Source organism: Oenanthe melanoleuca, chromosome 3, assembly GCF_029582105.1.
Source record: "Oenanthe melanoleuca isolate GR-GAL-2019-014 chromosome 3, OMel1.0, whole genome shotgun sequence".
NCBI lineage: Eukaryota > Metazoa > Chordata > Aves > Passeriformes > Muscicapidae > Oenanthe > Oenanthe melanoleuca.
Window position 1 is genome coordinate 87,592,175 of NC_079336.1, and position 13,674 is coordinate 87,605,848.

At 42.9% G+C, this 13,674-nt stretch overlaps 1 protein-coding gene across 3 annotated transcripts; it reads left to right on the plus strand.

The window, feature by feature from the left end:
• The first annotated feature begins 530 nt into the window (after positions 1-530).
• Positions 531-13,674, plus strand: TRAF5 (TNF receptor associated factor 5). 3 transcript variants are annotated; one of them, XM_056487292.1, is made up of 12 exons: positions 543-610; positions 2,861-2,993; positions 3,379-3,692; positions 4,779-4,836; positions 6,071-6,172; positions 6,518-6,682; positions 6,971-7,048; positions 7,428-7,502; positions 7,775-7,867; positions 8,824-8,964; positions 9,463-9,631; positions 10,127-13,674. In XM_056487292.1, exons 3-12 carry the CDS (start codon positions 3,478-3,480, stop codon positions 10,702-10,704), a joined length of 1,674 nt encoding a protein of 557 aa, XP_056343267.1. In that variant the 5' UTR covers positions 543-610; positions 2,861-2,993; positions 3,379-3,477; the 3' UTR covers positions 10,705-13,674. The 3 variants fall into 3 exon arrangements, with proteins under 3 accessions (XP_056343269.1, XP_056343267.1, XP_056343268.1); XM_056487293.1 differs by having other exon boundaries at positions 545-610; positions 2,865-2,993; XM_056487294.1 differs by lacking the exon at positions 2,861-2,993 and having other exon boundaries at positions 531-610.

The window sequence follows — 13,674 nt, forward strand, 5'->3', positions numbered from 1 at the left end:
GCTGAGAGCTCTTTGTACTGCACTGCCTTGGAGCTCCCACTCATTGGTAGCTGTTTATAGGACTTTGGCTTAGCTTCTAGTGATTCATACCACTTTTTTTTTTTTTTTTATGTGTGGGCAGAATTAATTCTATTTATTTCAGTATAGGGAAATCCTTTTTATTTTTAATGTGTAGGTTTTTCAGCCTCCATAGGTTAGGGCGTTTTATGTGTGTGCTGTTGCAGTGGAGTTGCAGTGAAAATCCCTTTACAGCATGCACTGTGTCTGCTACAAGAGCATCATTATGCAGCACGAGCCTGCTGCTCAGCTATTTTAAACCAGCATTACAGTTCACAACTGTGCTGAAAAACTGCAGCACACACAAAGGCAGGACACCTTCCCCTTGCTGGAAGCTGTGAGCAAACAGAAGTGAAAGCTACCTCAGCCCCTACCTACGCTGGCCAGGCATCAGCGTAAGCAGGAAATTGATTCAGATAACCCTGGGGTGCTCTCACTGTCTCAAAACAGCACTTTTTCCCCTGACGGTTTCCCTTTGGTTTCAGTTCGGAGAGCCCATGCACTGGAAGGCAGAAGTGGGAGCAAGGCTGCTGCAGCCCGCCCTGAGTCACTGGTGAGTGCTGGGGTGGGAATGACACGCTGCCTGCGCTGGGCTGGATCGCGTCCCACCGAGTGCTGGCTGGCACGGGGCTGCTGCTTCTGCTCCTCGGAGTCTCCCCAGCTGATTCACACGGGCACCTCTCCAGCTCGGGCAAAGCGCTGCCAACTTCAGCCCCCTCCTGGAGCAGCCCATTTCTTCCAGCAGAACAGCTGCAAGCCCTGCAGCAACGCTCCTGCAAGGCTGGCAGCAGCGGTGAGCCCCCTCATCCTCTGGGCACCCAGAGGTTTCCGCTCTGCCCTCGGAGCAGGCAGCCTCCCCTTTCACCTGGGGTGCTCCTTCCTGTGCCCTGAGGTGCCCTCAGCTGTGCAGCACTACCCTGGGTGAGGCTGAGGTGGAGGAGGTGCCTTCATGGGGATGCCAAGAGTCTCCCATTTTTAGGAGTGGGATCTGTGTTGGGTGAACTATGAAATTGTTTAAAGAGCTACAGGCTCTCATTTCACCAAGAGGGTTGGAAGGTGTTGTACCACAGCACAGTGCTCCTTGCAGAAAGAAATGGGAGGGATTTTGCTTGATTTAATGAGCAGTGAAAGCTCTGGAGGAGTTTCTGGATGGGATTTTGGGCTGCTGACTGTTTCTTTTTAATGTGTCCCATAACTTTTTTGCCTAAAACATGCCACCCCAGCTGGGGTTTCTGGAGTTAAGGAAGATCCCTAAAGGCAAAATGGGTTAAACATAGAAATCTTTTTGTTGTTGGTTTTATTTTAGTGTGTTTTTACACAGTGTGGCATTAGCTTACTAAATCATACCATCAGATGAGGTAAGTGCTGGAGCATATTAGGACTGGGGAAGTTGGATGCCAAGTTAAAGGGAGAGAGAGCAGTAATAAGAGAGAGGAAGAAAACTTGTTTCAGGGCTGTCACTGACCCATGGCAGAGTGAGTTTTTAGGCAGTTCATCCTGTGGGTGGTCCATGCTCTGGAAATTAATGGTGACAGCTCTCCATCTGCCTTAGAAGCAGCAGGAACACTCTGCTGCTGGCATCTGCTGCTGAGGCAGCCCAGACATGAGACTGGTAATCCCTCAGGCTGCATTTTGTCATCTCTAGTTGATGTGAGGAAAATAGAATTGCTCCTTATTAGGTGTCAGGGAACCGGGAACCCCATTTTCTGAGGAGGAAAGATCAGCTGTTTAAAAATGAAAGAAGCAAATGGACAACCATGTCTGATTTGAAGCAGAAGGCTGTTCATTTGCAGAGACCAAACAGGGTAATTTGCAAGCTCCTATTGGAATAATAAGTCTTTAATGGCTGGAATATGATTATGGCTCATATTCCTGAGAGTTAGTGATGTTAGATGATCAGTTGTGCTGGAGTATGTCAGACATGCAGCCTGGTGAAAGGCAGGGAGACTCTCACAAGCTGGGGAGGTGAACACTGTGTACAACCACTAACGAGGGTGCTAAGTTACAGGAGCACTTAAATGTTGGCTGTGGAATACATTTTAATTGGTTAAGTGCTTTGGTGTGTTTTTGAATCAGGCACATTATCTGTCCACAGGATTTCCTCGCCCAGTATGGAGTGTTAAAGTAGAAAGGAAAATGGATGTTGCTCTCTGAAGCCTAAGGTGCTCTGTGGCAGCTCACTAATTGCTATTTTCCTGGGCCAGGAGGCCACTGCAGCAGGGAGGGAAGAGTGTCAGCACTGGGCACACTGTTTCATGCCAGGCACAAGGTTGTTAATGGTGATGTGCTGGCCCTGCTTCTCTCCAAAAGCAGCAAATGCCCTGGGTGACCTTACAGGAGATGAGTGAGAGCTTTCAGAGAGGTGCTAATGCCAGTAAGAGTGACTCCTGTGACTGACAGGAGTGGTGGTGCTCACAGAGAAATAGCATCCCACAGCACAGCTGTAAAACTGAGCACTTCCCTCCTGACATGAGCATCTGGAAGCTCAGGTGTGTCGTGCTTTTGTACAGTCCTGTAAGGAAAATGTCTTCTGAGTGCAAAGCTGCAAGAAGTGCCAGCCAGAGTGGCTACAGAGCTTGAGCTACTCACAGAAAAAAAACAACTTCAAGGTTGAGGGACTGGTGGCAAATCTCAAGGTTTGTGACTTAAGGCTTGGAACAAGTGTTGATAGTTTTCCTATTGGAAAATTAATGTTACATTCCTGTGCTGTGTATGAGTTATGGTAGGTTGAAAGAAAAACTTACATCATGCTTCTGATTGCAACCCTGTTTTTCTTTCTTTTTTTTCCCACCACTTCTTTCAGACAGAATTAATATAGCCAAAAACTTGCACATAATTAAGTAAAGTAAGAGTTTACTGCTAGAAATGAATGATCAACAGGAAAAAAAAAGATGTCAAGTTAAGAGGCTTCAACTCCTGTAACACCTAAACTGAAGGTAAAATACCCCTGGTGCCTTTTTTTTTTTGTATGCTCCTTGCTGTGAGCCACAAAGCCATCTCCTGCTTGAACAGTGCAATGAACTTGTAAATTCATGTGGGTGGGCTCTACTTTAAGTGGAGACTTTCCTGGTGAACATTAAGGCCAAGACTGAGACTCCTGTAGTTTTATAAGACTAAGAACTGCTGCAAGAAAATGAATAAAAAAATCAAAAACCAACCAAACCATAAAAATCTCAGTTCTGTGGAATAATTTTCAGATTGTGAAGCTCTTTTCCAAAGAAGTGTGCTTTGATGATCTTTGTTTTGTGGTTCTGTGAGTGTTTTATTGTTCTTCCATAGCTGGCACCACGTTTCCCTCTGAAACCTGTCTCCCCCCTGCAGATGAGAGCCCTCCTGGCAGCAGCAGCCGAGGCAGAGCGGCTGCCTTGGAGCATTTGAAGAGCTTCTCGCTGTGTCTGCTTGGCTCCCAGCGCAGCTCCCATGGCCTGTGAGGAGCCCGCTGCTCTCTCGGGCACCTTCTCGCGCCAGAATTCCTCCAGCACCGGCTCTCTGGACTTCGAGCCCGACGCCCACTACAAGTTTGTGGAAAGGCTGGAGGAGCGCTACAAGTGCGCCCACTGCCACCTGGTCCTGCACAACCCGCACCAGACGGGCTGCGGGCACCGCTTCTGCCAGCACTGCATCCTTGCTCTGAGGTGAGCCACTCCTCCAGGGCCACAGGCTCCCCTCAGCCCCTTTGCTGAAAACCAGCCCACATCTTCTGTGAATCAGCACTGGGTGCCATGATAATGTTACCCACCCGGTAAGAGTCAATGGGAGGGCTCTGCTGAACCCAGTGAGTGCGTGCTCAGGGTTTTAAAGGTGTCTCTAAAGACCTTGCCCCGTGCTGGTGAACCGCAGGGAAGTCAGCATAAAGAAACTGTTGATGTAAGCTGATACTGCTGTGTGAAGTGCTGCTGTGGTCTGTCTGTCTGCCACTGTGCTCTTCAGAGGAATTTGCTGCATTGATGTCTCATGGTGTTGGTGCTGGTGGTTTGCTTCTGTATAATTCCTCTGAATTTAGCAGAATTATAAAACTGATGTTAATATTACCTGATGCTGCAATCAGATCATAAGGCTGCTGGCATCCCTCTTGTTTGGTACAAATGAGTTTACCCTCCAGACCTATCTGGGAATACATTATGCACTCTGGTGTACCTGAGGGCAGATTGTCACCTGGAAAGGTTGCAGATGAGCCTCTTTATGTGGATGGATGTCACTAATTACCCTTTGTGAATTTTAGATGCTTCATGTTTGCTGCTTTGTCTTTGGATTGACTCTTTTGCATTGCCTCTGTGACTTTGTGACTGTGACTGGATGCCTTTTAAGAAAGAAGCCATTAGATCTCCTTTTACTGGCATAGCAAGGAGGGCACTGCTTCTAGTAGACAAAGGCTGGGTTTAAAGCACCCGGTGAGATTTTCTGAGATATGACATTTGTGAGCTGCAGATGGCCAGAGAGTGATGAATTCCTCTTAATTAAAAAACATATTGTGGTTTTTACCATTGAACACTCTTAAGACAAACTCTGCTTTCTGTTGTGTATTCATGGTTGCTGCTTTATGCCCTTTTTGAGCTGTGGGCAGAATTTGCTGTGTCGTTGCCAGATGAGAGTGTTTTTAAAGGACTTTTTTTTTTTTTTTCTTTATTTTTATGCTATCTACTGCTGACTTCTGTCATAGCCAAATTTAATAAAATAAATTGAATTTCCTGTGGGTTAACACAACTCTTCTTTTGATCTAGAGAGTTAAATGCAGTACCCACCTGTCCTGTCGACAAAGAAACAATAAAAATGCATGAGGTAAGTGGCTATAGCTTTATTTCAGCAGTCAGCATTTACATGGCAGAGGCAAGACAGCTTAGAACAAGGTGGCTTTTAGTCCTTAGGGCACAGCAGGGCTTTTGTCTCTGAAATAATGCTAAAGGAAGCAGTGTACTCAGTGATGCTCTCCCAGGAAGGAATTATGGCTGTCTAGCTAAAGCTTCATTTTGTACCTCATGTTCTAAAGTTATTTCATTCTAGTCTTCTGTATTTCCAGTAAAGTATGGAACAATTTCACAAAACTTTGAATCCTCCCAAGTCACCAGATGTCTGCTTTTTTTATGGAGATTTTATTGACTTGCTTTTTAAATGCCCTGTCTTGCTGGGATATCTTGTTTATCTGATTGTCTTCATTTTCACTTGGCTATAATTTGCTTTCTTGACTATTTCCATTAGATCTCATTAGCCCTGAAGACCTAATTTACTTTTGGGTAACTTTTAGAGGAAAAGAGAAGTTCATCCTTTTTATTTTGTAAGCTGTTGTTTTGTTTTATAATGGATTCATTTGTCCTTATTTATATTCCAAGGCTTAAAACTGTACTATATACTGGTCCTGCCAGAAATTTTCCAGGGAAATCAAATGTCTCCTTCTTCTCTCTCTCCTACTCCTGATGGGAAATTATAATCAGACCATCCACAGGACTTTTGTTTTCTATTTGCCATCTTCTACTTCTCACAGATTTTGATGACAACAGTGCAGGAAGATATCTAAATATGACTGAGAGTTTGCTCTGGGGGCTTCATTTGCTTCTGCATACACACCTGAGAAGGGTGCTGCTTCTCAGAGTGACAGAAAGGATATCTCAGCATCACCTCCGTCCCAAAGGCACTGATTGAACATAGTGGAGCAGCACAGAGCTGGTTTGACCTTTGGGGCCTGTTAGCTCCAGCTGCTTTCTTCCAGATACAGGCAGGCTCTGGCAGTGATTATACAGCTCCTGTGCTACTAGTCCTGCTGGTTGTGGGATGGATCAGCATCTGTGGAATAACTGCATGGTGGAGAAAAACCCCTATGCTTACTAGAAATGTCATAAATGGTTCAATTTATAGTTTCAATACAAATTTTCAATATTAATTATCAAGAGCCATACTCACAATTATGGCATCTACATTTGAACACCTCAAAGATCTGTAGTGATATTTTGTTCTTTATTTGTATTATTTATAACATCCCATGTGACTGCATATTAAGGCTGGTTTGCTTCCTTTGCAGGTATTCAAAGACAATTGCTGTAAAAGAGAAGTTCTCAACTTGCATGTATTCTGCAAAAACTTTCCTGATTGCAATTCAAAAGTAATTCTGGGGCGATATCAGGTTGGTTTGCTTGATCAAATTTTGGAGCCTTAGATTTTCATGCTAGCTCTGTGTATTTATGATCAGCTAAGTCCCCGTGGTTGTCTTCAGAGTTATTGCAGCAGTGTGGTTTAAGTACAAAGATTATGACAGCTATACACTGTAAGAAGCATATATTACAGCTTTTAGCTTGTTCCAGCTTTGCCTTAGGGTTGTTTTGTTTTTAATAAGAACCATTTGCTCTATGTAGCCTTTGTAAATCACAGTGTCCATTCATATTCTGAATGCTTAGGTGATTGTTGATTCGAGGGCATGTGCCAGGTCACACTGGCCATTTAGCATTTAATCTGCTGGTGTGTGTTGCAGGAGCATCTGCAGCAGTGTTTGTTTGAAAGCATGCAGTGCACTAATGATGGATGTCGGGATCAAGTTCTTCGCAAAGACTTGAAAGAGCACTTGAGCCACCACTGTAAATTCCGAGAAGAGAGGTGCCAGTACTGTAATACATACGTGGTGTTAATTAACATAAAGGTAAGATTATAAAGCATTCCCAGGAATCCATAGCACCTGTCTCCCCTTGATATTGCTGAGTCAAAAGTTCTCACCATTGCAATGGCACTTAACTCCTGAAACAAAATTTGTCTGAGTAGTTGAAGGAGAAAATATAATCAATACGAATTCTTGAGGCTGTCTTATGAACAACAAGGTGAAATGTGTCTTGCATTTGTATGTCTGGGACTACTTTTTGCATAGATTCCTCCATATATACTACTTTACAAAAATGAAAGCTATTGCCTTTTTCTGTTTCTTTTTCTTCAGAATCATGAGAAAAATGACTGTCCTGATTTTCCTGTGCCTTGTCTCCAAAACTGTTCACAAATAATTCTGAAAAAAGAGGTACTATTATTTTTTTTTTCAGATACTGTGATTCAGCAGATCACATACATTTATGAAAACTGAAAGTTATGCTGCAGACCACATTGGCCTATGCCAATAAAATTTCATTGCTCTAAGTGTTTCCTTTGTTCAATCCTAAAAGGGATATATCCCCCATCTTCTAAGTGGATTATTCTGTCACTGCAAGCCATTGGTGTTTTGCAGCATGGAAAAATACCTGGCTTGTTTATTGATTCTGAATACTTGTTTTCCTCGTAAAGCGATTGGTGGTGTCATGACAGTGGCCTTTATTCACCCTTTTTGTAGACATTTAGATTTTATTATGCTTTGAATTACTAAGTATTTATTTAATCACAAACTGCTTCATTAACACATGCAGATTGAAAAGCACCACGCTGTGTGTCCTGAGGCAGAAGTGGACTGTCCCTATAAGCAGTATGGCTGTCATGTAAAGGTACTGTTTTATAGATCTTTGTCTGTACCAGGACTGGACTTTGTCTCCCAAACCAATCAGAGTAATTAAAACAACCAATTTATGTCCTTTCACAACCATTTCTGCTGGCTAAGTGCAATACTAGAGAATCAGGAGTGCCCTTCCCTCACTTTCAAGTCACAGAGGAGACATTTTGAATGTTTGCATCAATAGATTTTTTTTTTACCAACAGCTTCAAAAACCTGCTTATCTTATTATTTTATGCTTTCACTTCCCCCCTCTGCCTCACTAAGGTTAAAAGAGGGAAACTTGCTGAACATGAAAACAGTGCCCTGAGGGAACACATGTTGCAGATTTTAGACAAGAACTCCCGGCTGGAAGAACAGGTAAGTCATAGTTAATGAACACTCTTCACCAGCTCTTGACTGGTTAGAGGATGATATGAGATTCTACATTTGTTGCCTGGTTTAGCTCAGCTACATTTTAAAAGGCTTTTTTTATGGTCTTTTAACACCTCAAAAGACAGAATAAGCTCTTCTATTGGAGTCAGTCAATTACAGGGAATCTCTCTGTGCTCAGGCATGTGTATTCTCCACCAGGCACAGTGGGGGGCTCCTTGCTATTGCTCACCTCATTTGCTTTTGGTCTCTGCTTTACACTGGATATGAGGTTTAGAGATAAAGTATTTTAAAGTTTCATTGGCTGGCCAGGTTGTTCCAAAAAGCAGCCTTTAGCTGCCCAGGTCACCTGCTCTGTGTGGAGGCAGCACAGAGGACAGCAGAGCCAGTTGCAAGCACCTTTCTGATCATGATCACTTCTTTGGCTCCCAGGAGGAGACACTGGGTGTATGCCCATTGCTGCTAAACCAATGATGGTGGACATTCTCTTTGCTTGTTTATGCAAGAACTAAGAGTCCCAAACTGCTGTAACTTGGTTTTGAAGTGTGTATCCATCACTGACTTATCCCTTCTGCTGGTTAGAGCTCAGTAGAGGAAAATAATGCATATACATACACACAGAAACAAATGTGCACGTGTGCATGTTAGTATATATTATCCCACTATAGAGTTGAATGGATCATCATGATGGGAATGAGAGATAGGAGCCTCTTTGCACCTGGAGCCACACAGATCTGCTCAAAAGTCTGATTAGCTTAGGTGCAGTTCTTGCCTTCAGTGCTTATTCACAAATAGTGAATTAAGGAATGCTCTATCTAGCTCGCTTAGAGGATTTTGCATTGTAAACTCTTCCACTGTCTCTTATATAGTCAGATATATTATAATTCCTTCCTTGTATGTTTTGGTGTTCCTTAGCATTTATACTCTGATTTTTCCATCTGTAGATATCTGACCTTTATAAGAGCCTGGAATGTAAAGAGATTAAAATCCAGCAGCTAGCAGATGCCATTAAGAAGTGTGAGAAAGAATTCAGACAGTACACACAACTGTTTGGTAACAATAGCAGCTTGATGGTAAGCACTCAGGTGAGACATTGATTTCACTTTTTTTACCAATTGCTTTCTTGCATCCCAAAATACGTTTCTCCAGTAATAGTTGTCATTAATAGCACAGCAATAACAAACTTCCCCAAGACCTTATAATTTTTTTTACAATATGGTATTGTCTATTCATTTTAGTTGATACAGAATTTTGGATATGTAATCTGGGCAAAAAGTACTATACAAATCCTCATGGTCAGATGCCCAGCGCAAATGTGCAGGTGTAAATTTGAATAATGAGTTGAATTAAGTGGTGCAGCATGAATGGGTTCTGAATGAGGGATGGCTTCTCAGCCTGTAAATGTTCTGAATTAATCACGAAGGAGCACTGGGATAAGTTCCTAAGCCAGCAGAGCACTTTGAATGCATCATATCATGCTGACATGCTAACAACTTCACTATCTTAATTCAAAGCAAATAGCTGGTTTATGGATATCTTTTGTCTCTAATTCCCACCCTCTTCCAATGGCATGAATTGGGAAGGCTCTGGCCAGTCACCTGGATAAGTCTGCACGCCTGGAATCACAAGTGAAACAGTTAATACAGATGGCAAACCAGCAGCAAAGCAAATTGGACCTGCGGCCCCTGTTTGACACAATTGAAAACGTGAAGCAGAAGATTGCCCTGATGGAGACGTACGACCAGCGCTTGGGTGTGTGCTGGCACTTTCCTGCACAGGTGGGGGGGTTGCTGATTTACTGGTGGCTGAGTAGAGGCTCTGGTGCTACACTCAGTCAGTTGGAGCTCTTCACTAGAAAGGGCTTTCTTCTTGCATTCTGAGACCAAACTCTGATGGTGTGTGTGGTGTTTTCCCGCCTTTCCCTACTGCACAATGTCTCCTGAACTCCAGTGGCACTGCAGGGCCACAGAGCTGGCCTTGGTTTGGCTCCTGCACTGTGATGGAGGCCATGGTGCTATTCACAAATTCATGATTTATAGTTGCCAGCTTTTCTTATTCAACTACCAGCTGCAATTACAGTTTTAAAAAGTTAACAGCTGTAGTTCATAGCCTGTACTCAGGCTTAGGTAGATCAGGTTTGCTAGCTTGAGTCTGGGTGCTTGTTTTATCCAGGGCTCTGACAGTTTTATTTTACCAAATCTCTCTCTCTTTTTTATGCTATTTCTTTTTTTCCCCTTCTTCTCTCAGTTGTTTTGGAAGATCAGTCCAGCAAACATGATCTCCAGATCAATATTCACAAAGCACAGCTCAATAAAAACGAAGAACGATTTAAGCTTTTGGAAGGCACGTGCTACAATGGGAAGTTAATCTGGAAAATCACGGACTACAAGCTGAAGAAGAAAGAGGCAGTGGAAGGCCGTGTGCTGTCCATAGCCAGCCAGCCCTTCTACACCAGCCGCTGTGGGTACAGGCTGTGTGCCAGAGCCTACCTGAACGGGGACGGCTCGGGAAAGGGAACGCACATCTCCCTCTACTTCGTGGTCATGAGGGGCGAGTTTGACTCGTTGCTGCTGTGGCCTTTCAAGCAGAAGGTTACACTTATGCTTTTGGACCAGAGTGGGAAAAAGAATCACATCGTGGAAGTCTTTAGGGCTGACCCCAACAGCAGCAGTTTCAAAAGGCCAGATGGAGAAATGAACATCGCCTCCGGCTGTCCGCGCTTCGTGCCGCACGCTGTCCTGGAAAACACAAAGAACACCTACATCAGAGATGACACTCTCTTTTTGAAAGTGGTCGTGGATCTAACTGATCTGGAGGAATTGTGAAAAGCGTGCCCCATCAATGTGACTGCTGTAAGCAGGAGGAACTGCTTTTGTAGTAAACACCAGCCATGCAATAGCAAATTGCCACCAGTCAGGCTACTGAGAATGTGTCATGGCTTTGGACTACAGGACAGATAATGAACTGCCAAAGCATCAACCTTTCCTTTTCTAGCCTATTTTTCAAGACTGCATTTTTAAGGCAGCTAAAAGTCCAGGTTGGTGCAAACATGCATTCAATCCAGATTGGTTCAGTCCAGGCTGGGGGAATGCTTGGCTCCCATCACCAGACTGGCATTTGGAGATGAACCTTCTCCAGTAAATTCCCTGGAGCCCAGGCAGGCCTGTGGGCTCCTCTCCCTCACACAGAAGTGAAGCCATGCCCAAACATGCAAGTGGATTTCATCTGTCTGCAATGGAAGCATTTCAAAATTAGCAAATACGAATCGATGTGTCTTGATCCCTCCATCTCCTGGAATTCTGAAGCAGGGAGAATGGCTTCAGTTAGGCAGGGAAAACATTTGCCAAGTATCTTGCATCTTTTTTATTTAATTGTGTTTTTCCAGAAAGCCCACAGGAAGGAGCCAATTCCTCTTTTTTAGCCTGTTTTTTCAGCTGTACAGAGTACCCCCAGGTCACAACATCTTTCTTGTGTCCTTTCCATTCCTGCCTAGTGCCTTGGGACTGGTTTCCATTGGTGGTGAAAATCCACAGTCCCCATCTGAAGCCAAAAGCTGCCGGTGCTTCTCAGGACATGGCCAGAGGCAGGGCACTCAGCCAGCCTGCCAGCTCCTGGCTATGCTGCTGGAAGAGGGGCAAAACTCCTGTTCTTTTGCTTCCACAGCTGTGCAAAATAGATTTTCTGGCCTTACCAGCTCTACAAATGGCAGAAAGACCTTGGGGAATAGCTCACGTAACATACAGTTTTCCTCTCTCCTAGGAGTTTGGGGAAGAAGGGGGAAAATGGATTAGGGAGTGAGGTTGGTGTAAGAACTCAGTTTTCACAACCAGTGCAGCTTTAGTGTCTGTTAAAGGATGACACAGCTGCTTACTGTGATGTCTGAAGATCTTAATTTTTATTCCAAGTTCGTTCCATACTGCAAGGGAATGTGTGCATTGTACAGGGTTTATTTGAGACACACTAAAGCCACCAAAATCAGGCACTGAGGAACAAGTGACTCAGAACACATGTGCCTTTTCAAAGCCCTTTGGGTGCCTGTAAGAGGGATGTAATTTTGCATACTCAGTCATTTTGTTATTACAAGTGGCAGATTTTTGAGTCTCTCGTCTCTTACAGGTCAGGTAGGGAAACACCACAGAATTATCTGTTGCTCCAAAGCTTATCGAGAGATAGCAAGAGCTAAACTGCTTTTAGAGTAAGAGTAAACTAGGCAGGATAAAAATCAAAACAGGGCACAGACTGAAAGGTGTAAGACATAAAATTCAGGATGGCAAATGTGGCAAAATGAAAAATGCCCTTCCTGTGTGGGATGTTGGTAACAATCTAAATAATTCAAGAACTGATACCAAGATGAAGGCAAAATATTTTTTGTATGTGCAATCTTACTGCTAGATATTTACTTTCTCACATGGTTTTCAGGACATAATTCAGACACATGTATTTTCTAACTCAGGGGTGGGGGGGAAGAGACCTTAGTAATCTGTACCTCATGGTGGGTTAGCACATGTGAAATCTTTGTTTTGATCTAGAAGTCCTTGTTTTACAATGTCAAGATGTATTGAGTCACTATAGGGGCTTTCCATGTTCCTGGGGACAGATTGTGAGGAACAAATTTTATTCTTGTGTACCACCACTGTTGACCTCAGGAGTAATTTCAGTAAAACAGAACTAATTATGCATAACACTTTGTTACAGAAAGAGCAGGCTTGTTCTAACAGTGGAGTGCCATTCTGTGACATCAGCCCTGAGCCTGGATTTCATGTCAATTTTTACTTCAGTATTTGTCATGTAACTTTCAAAGTGACACAACTTGCATAATAACCACTAATAACTGATGGGAATGTACCATCCCTGTGTCCTGGGGTTCTCCAGCACTTTGAGTGTTAAATGCAGAAAGTGATAAAGAACTCTGACAAGCAAGGAAGCAAGATGAAAGGGATGTGTGTAGTCTGTATCCTGGCAAATTCCCAGCCCTCTGCCTCCACCACCCCAAACGTCAAGTGGGGATAATAATACTTGCAGAAGGGTTAGGGCTATTTAAGTGTTTGTGAAGAAGTTTGAGCATGAAAAGAGCTAAGTATTATTAAAACTCCATTTCTAATAGTTAGAATAGGTGATGGCATAGTGACGTGGATAAGTGTTTAGTGTTTTCCTAGACAGATTTTGGAAGCATGTTTGGTTTTAGGCAGTTCATACTGCAATCTCTCCTCTACCTACTGGTTGGGTTTAGGTTTTTGCCATGAATATTCCTTTAAAGATTCTGAAGCACAAATTCATCCTGGGTGATGGAAACATCCCTTTTGAAATACTGCCTGTTTTATAAATAATCAGTTGAGAAAATTGATTTTTTTTAAGACAACCTTCTTTAAATTGGTTCTTTTTAGTACAGAAATTTAGAGATTTACATTAAAATTTTCAGTGATTTTTTTTACTACTTGTAAACAGGGTTTTAAATTTCATCCCATTCCTAATTAAAAAAACAAACGTTGTATAGCATGTCAGGAAGAATTTTGATGTTGCATGAAGAATACCAAAAAACTTTTCAATAATATTGTACTGGGTAAGTAACCAAAAGAGCGTAGGGTATTTCTACATCAGCATACCGTATGTTTCTAATGTATTTATTGATAGTTTGTAGTTGTTTATCTCTTATTACAACAGAGGCATTTTTCTAGATGAATGTCTTTACTGTGTACATAGACTAATGTAAGAATAAATAATTTTATCATCCTTCTGGAGGGACTGTGGCCTATATATTCCTTTTGGCTTTGAACAGACTTTTAAGGATGTGGAGT

Coding starts and splice junctions, on each gene's coding strand:
- TRAF5 (XM_056487294.1), top strand. CDS start 3,478: ATGGCCTGTGAGGAGCCCGCTGCTCTCTCGGGCACCTTCTCGCGCCAG. Junction 6,173..6,517: donor TAATTCTGGGGCGATATCAG/GTTGGTTTGCTT, acceptor TGTGTGTTGCAG/GAGCATCTGCAGCAGTGTTT. Junction 9,632..10,126: donor GACGTACGACCAGCGCTTGG/GTGTGTGCTGGC, acceptor TTCTTCTCTCAG/TTGTTTTGGAAGATCAGTCC.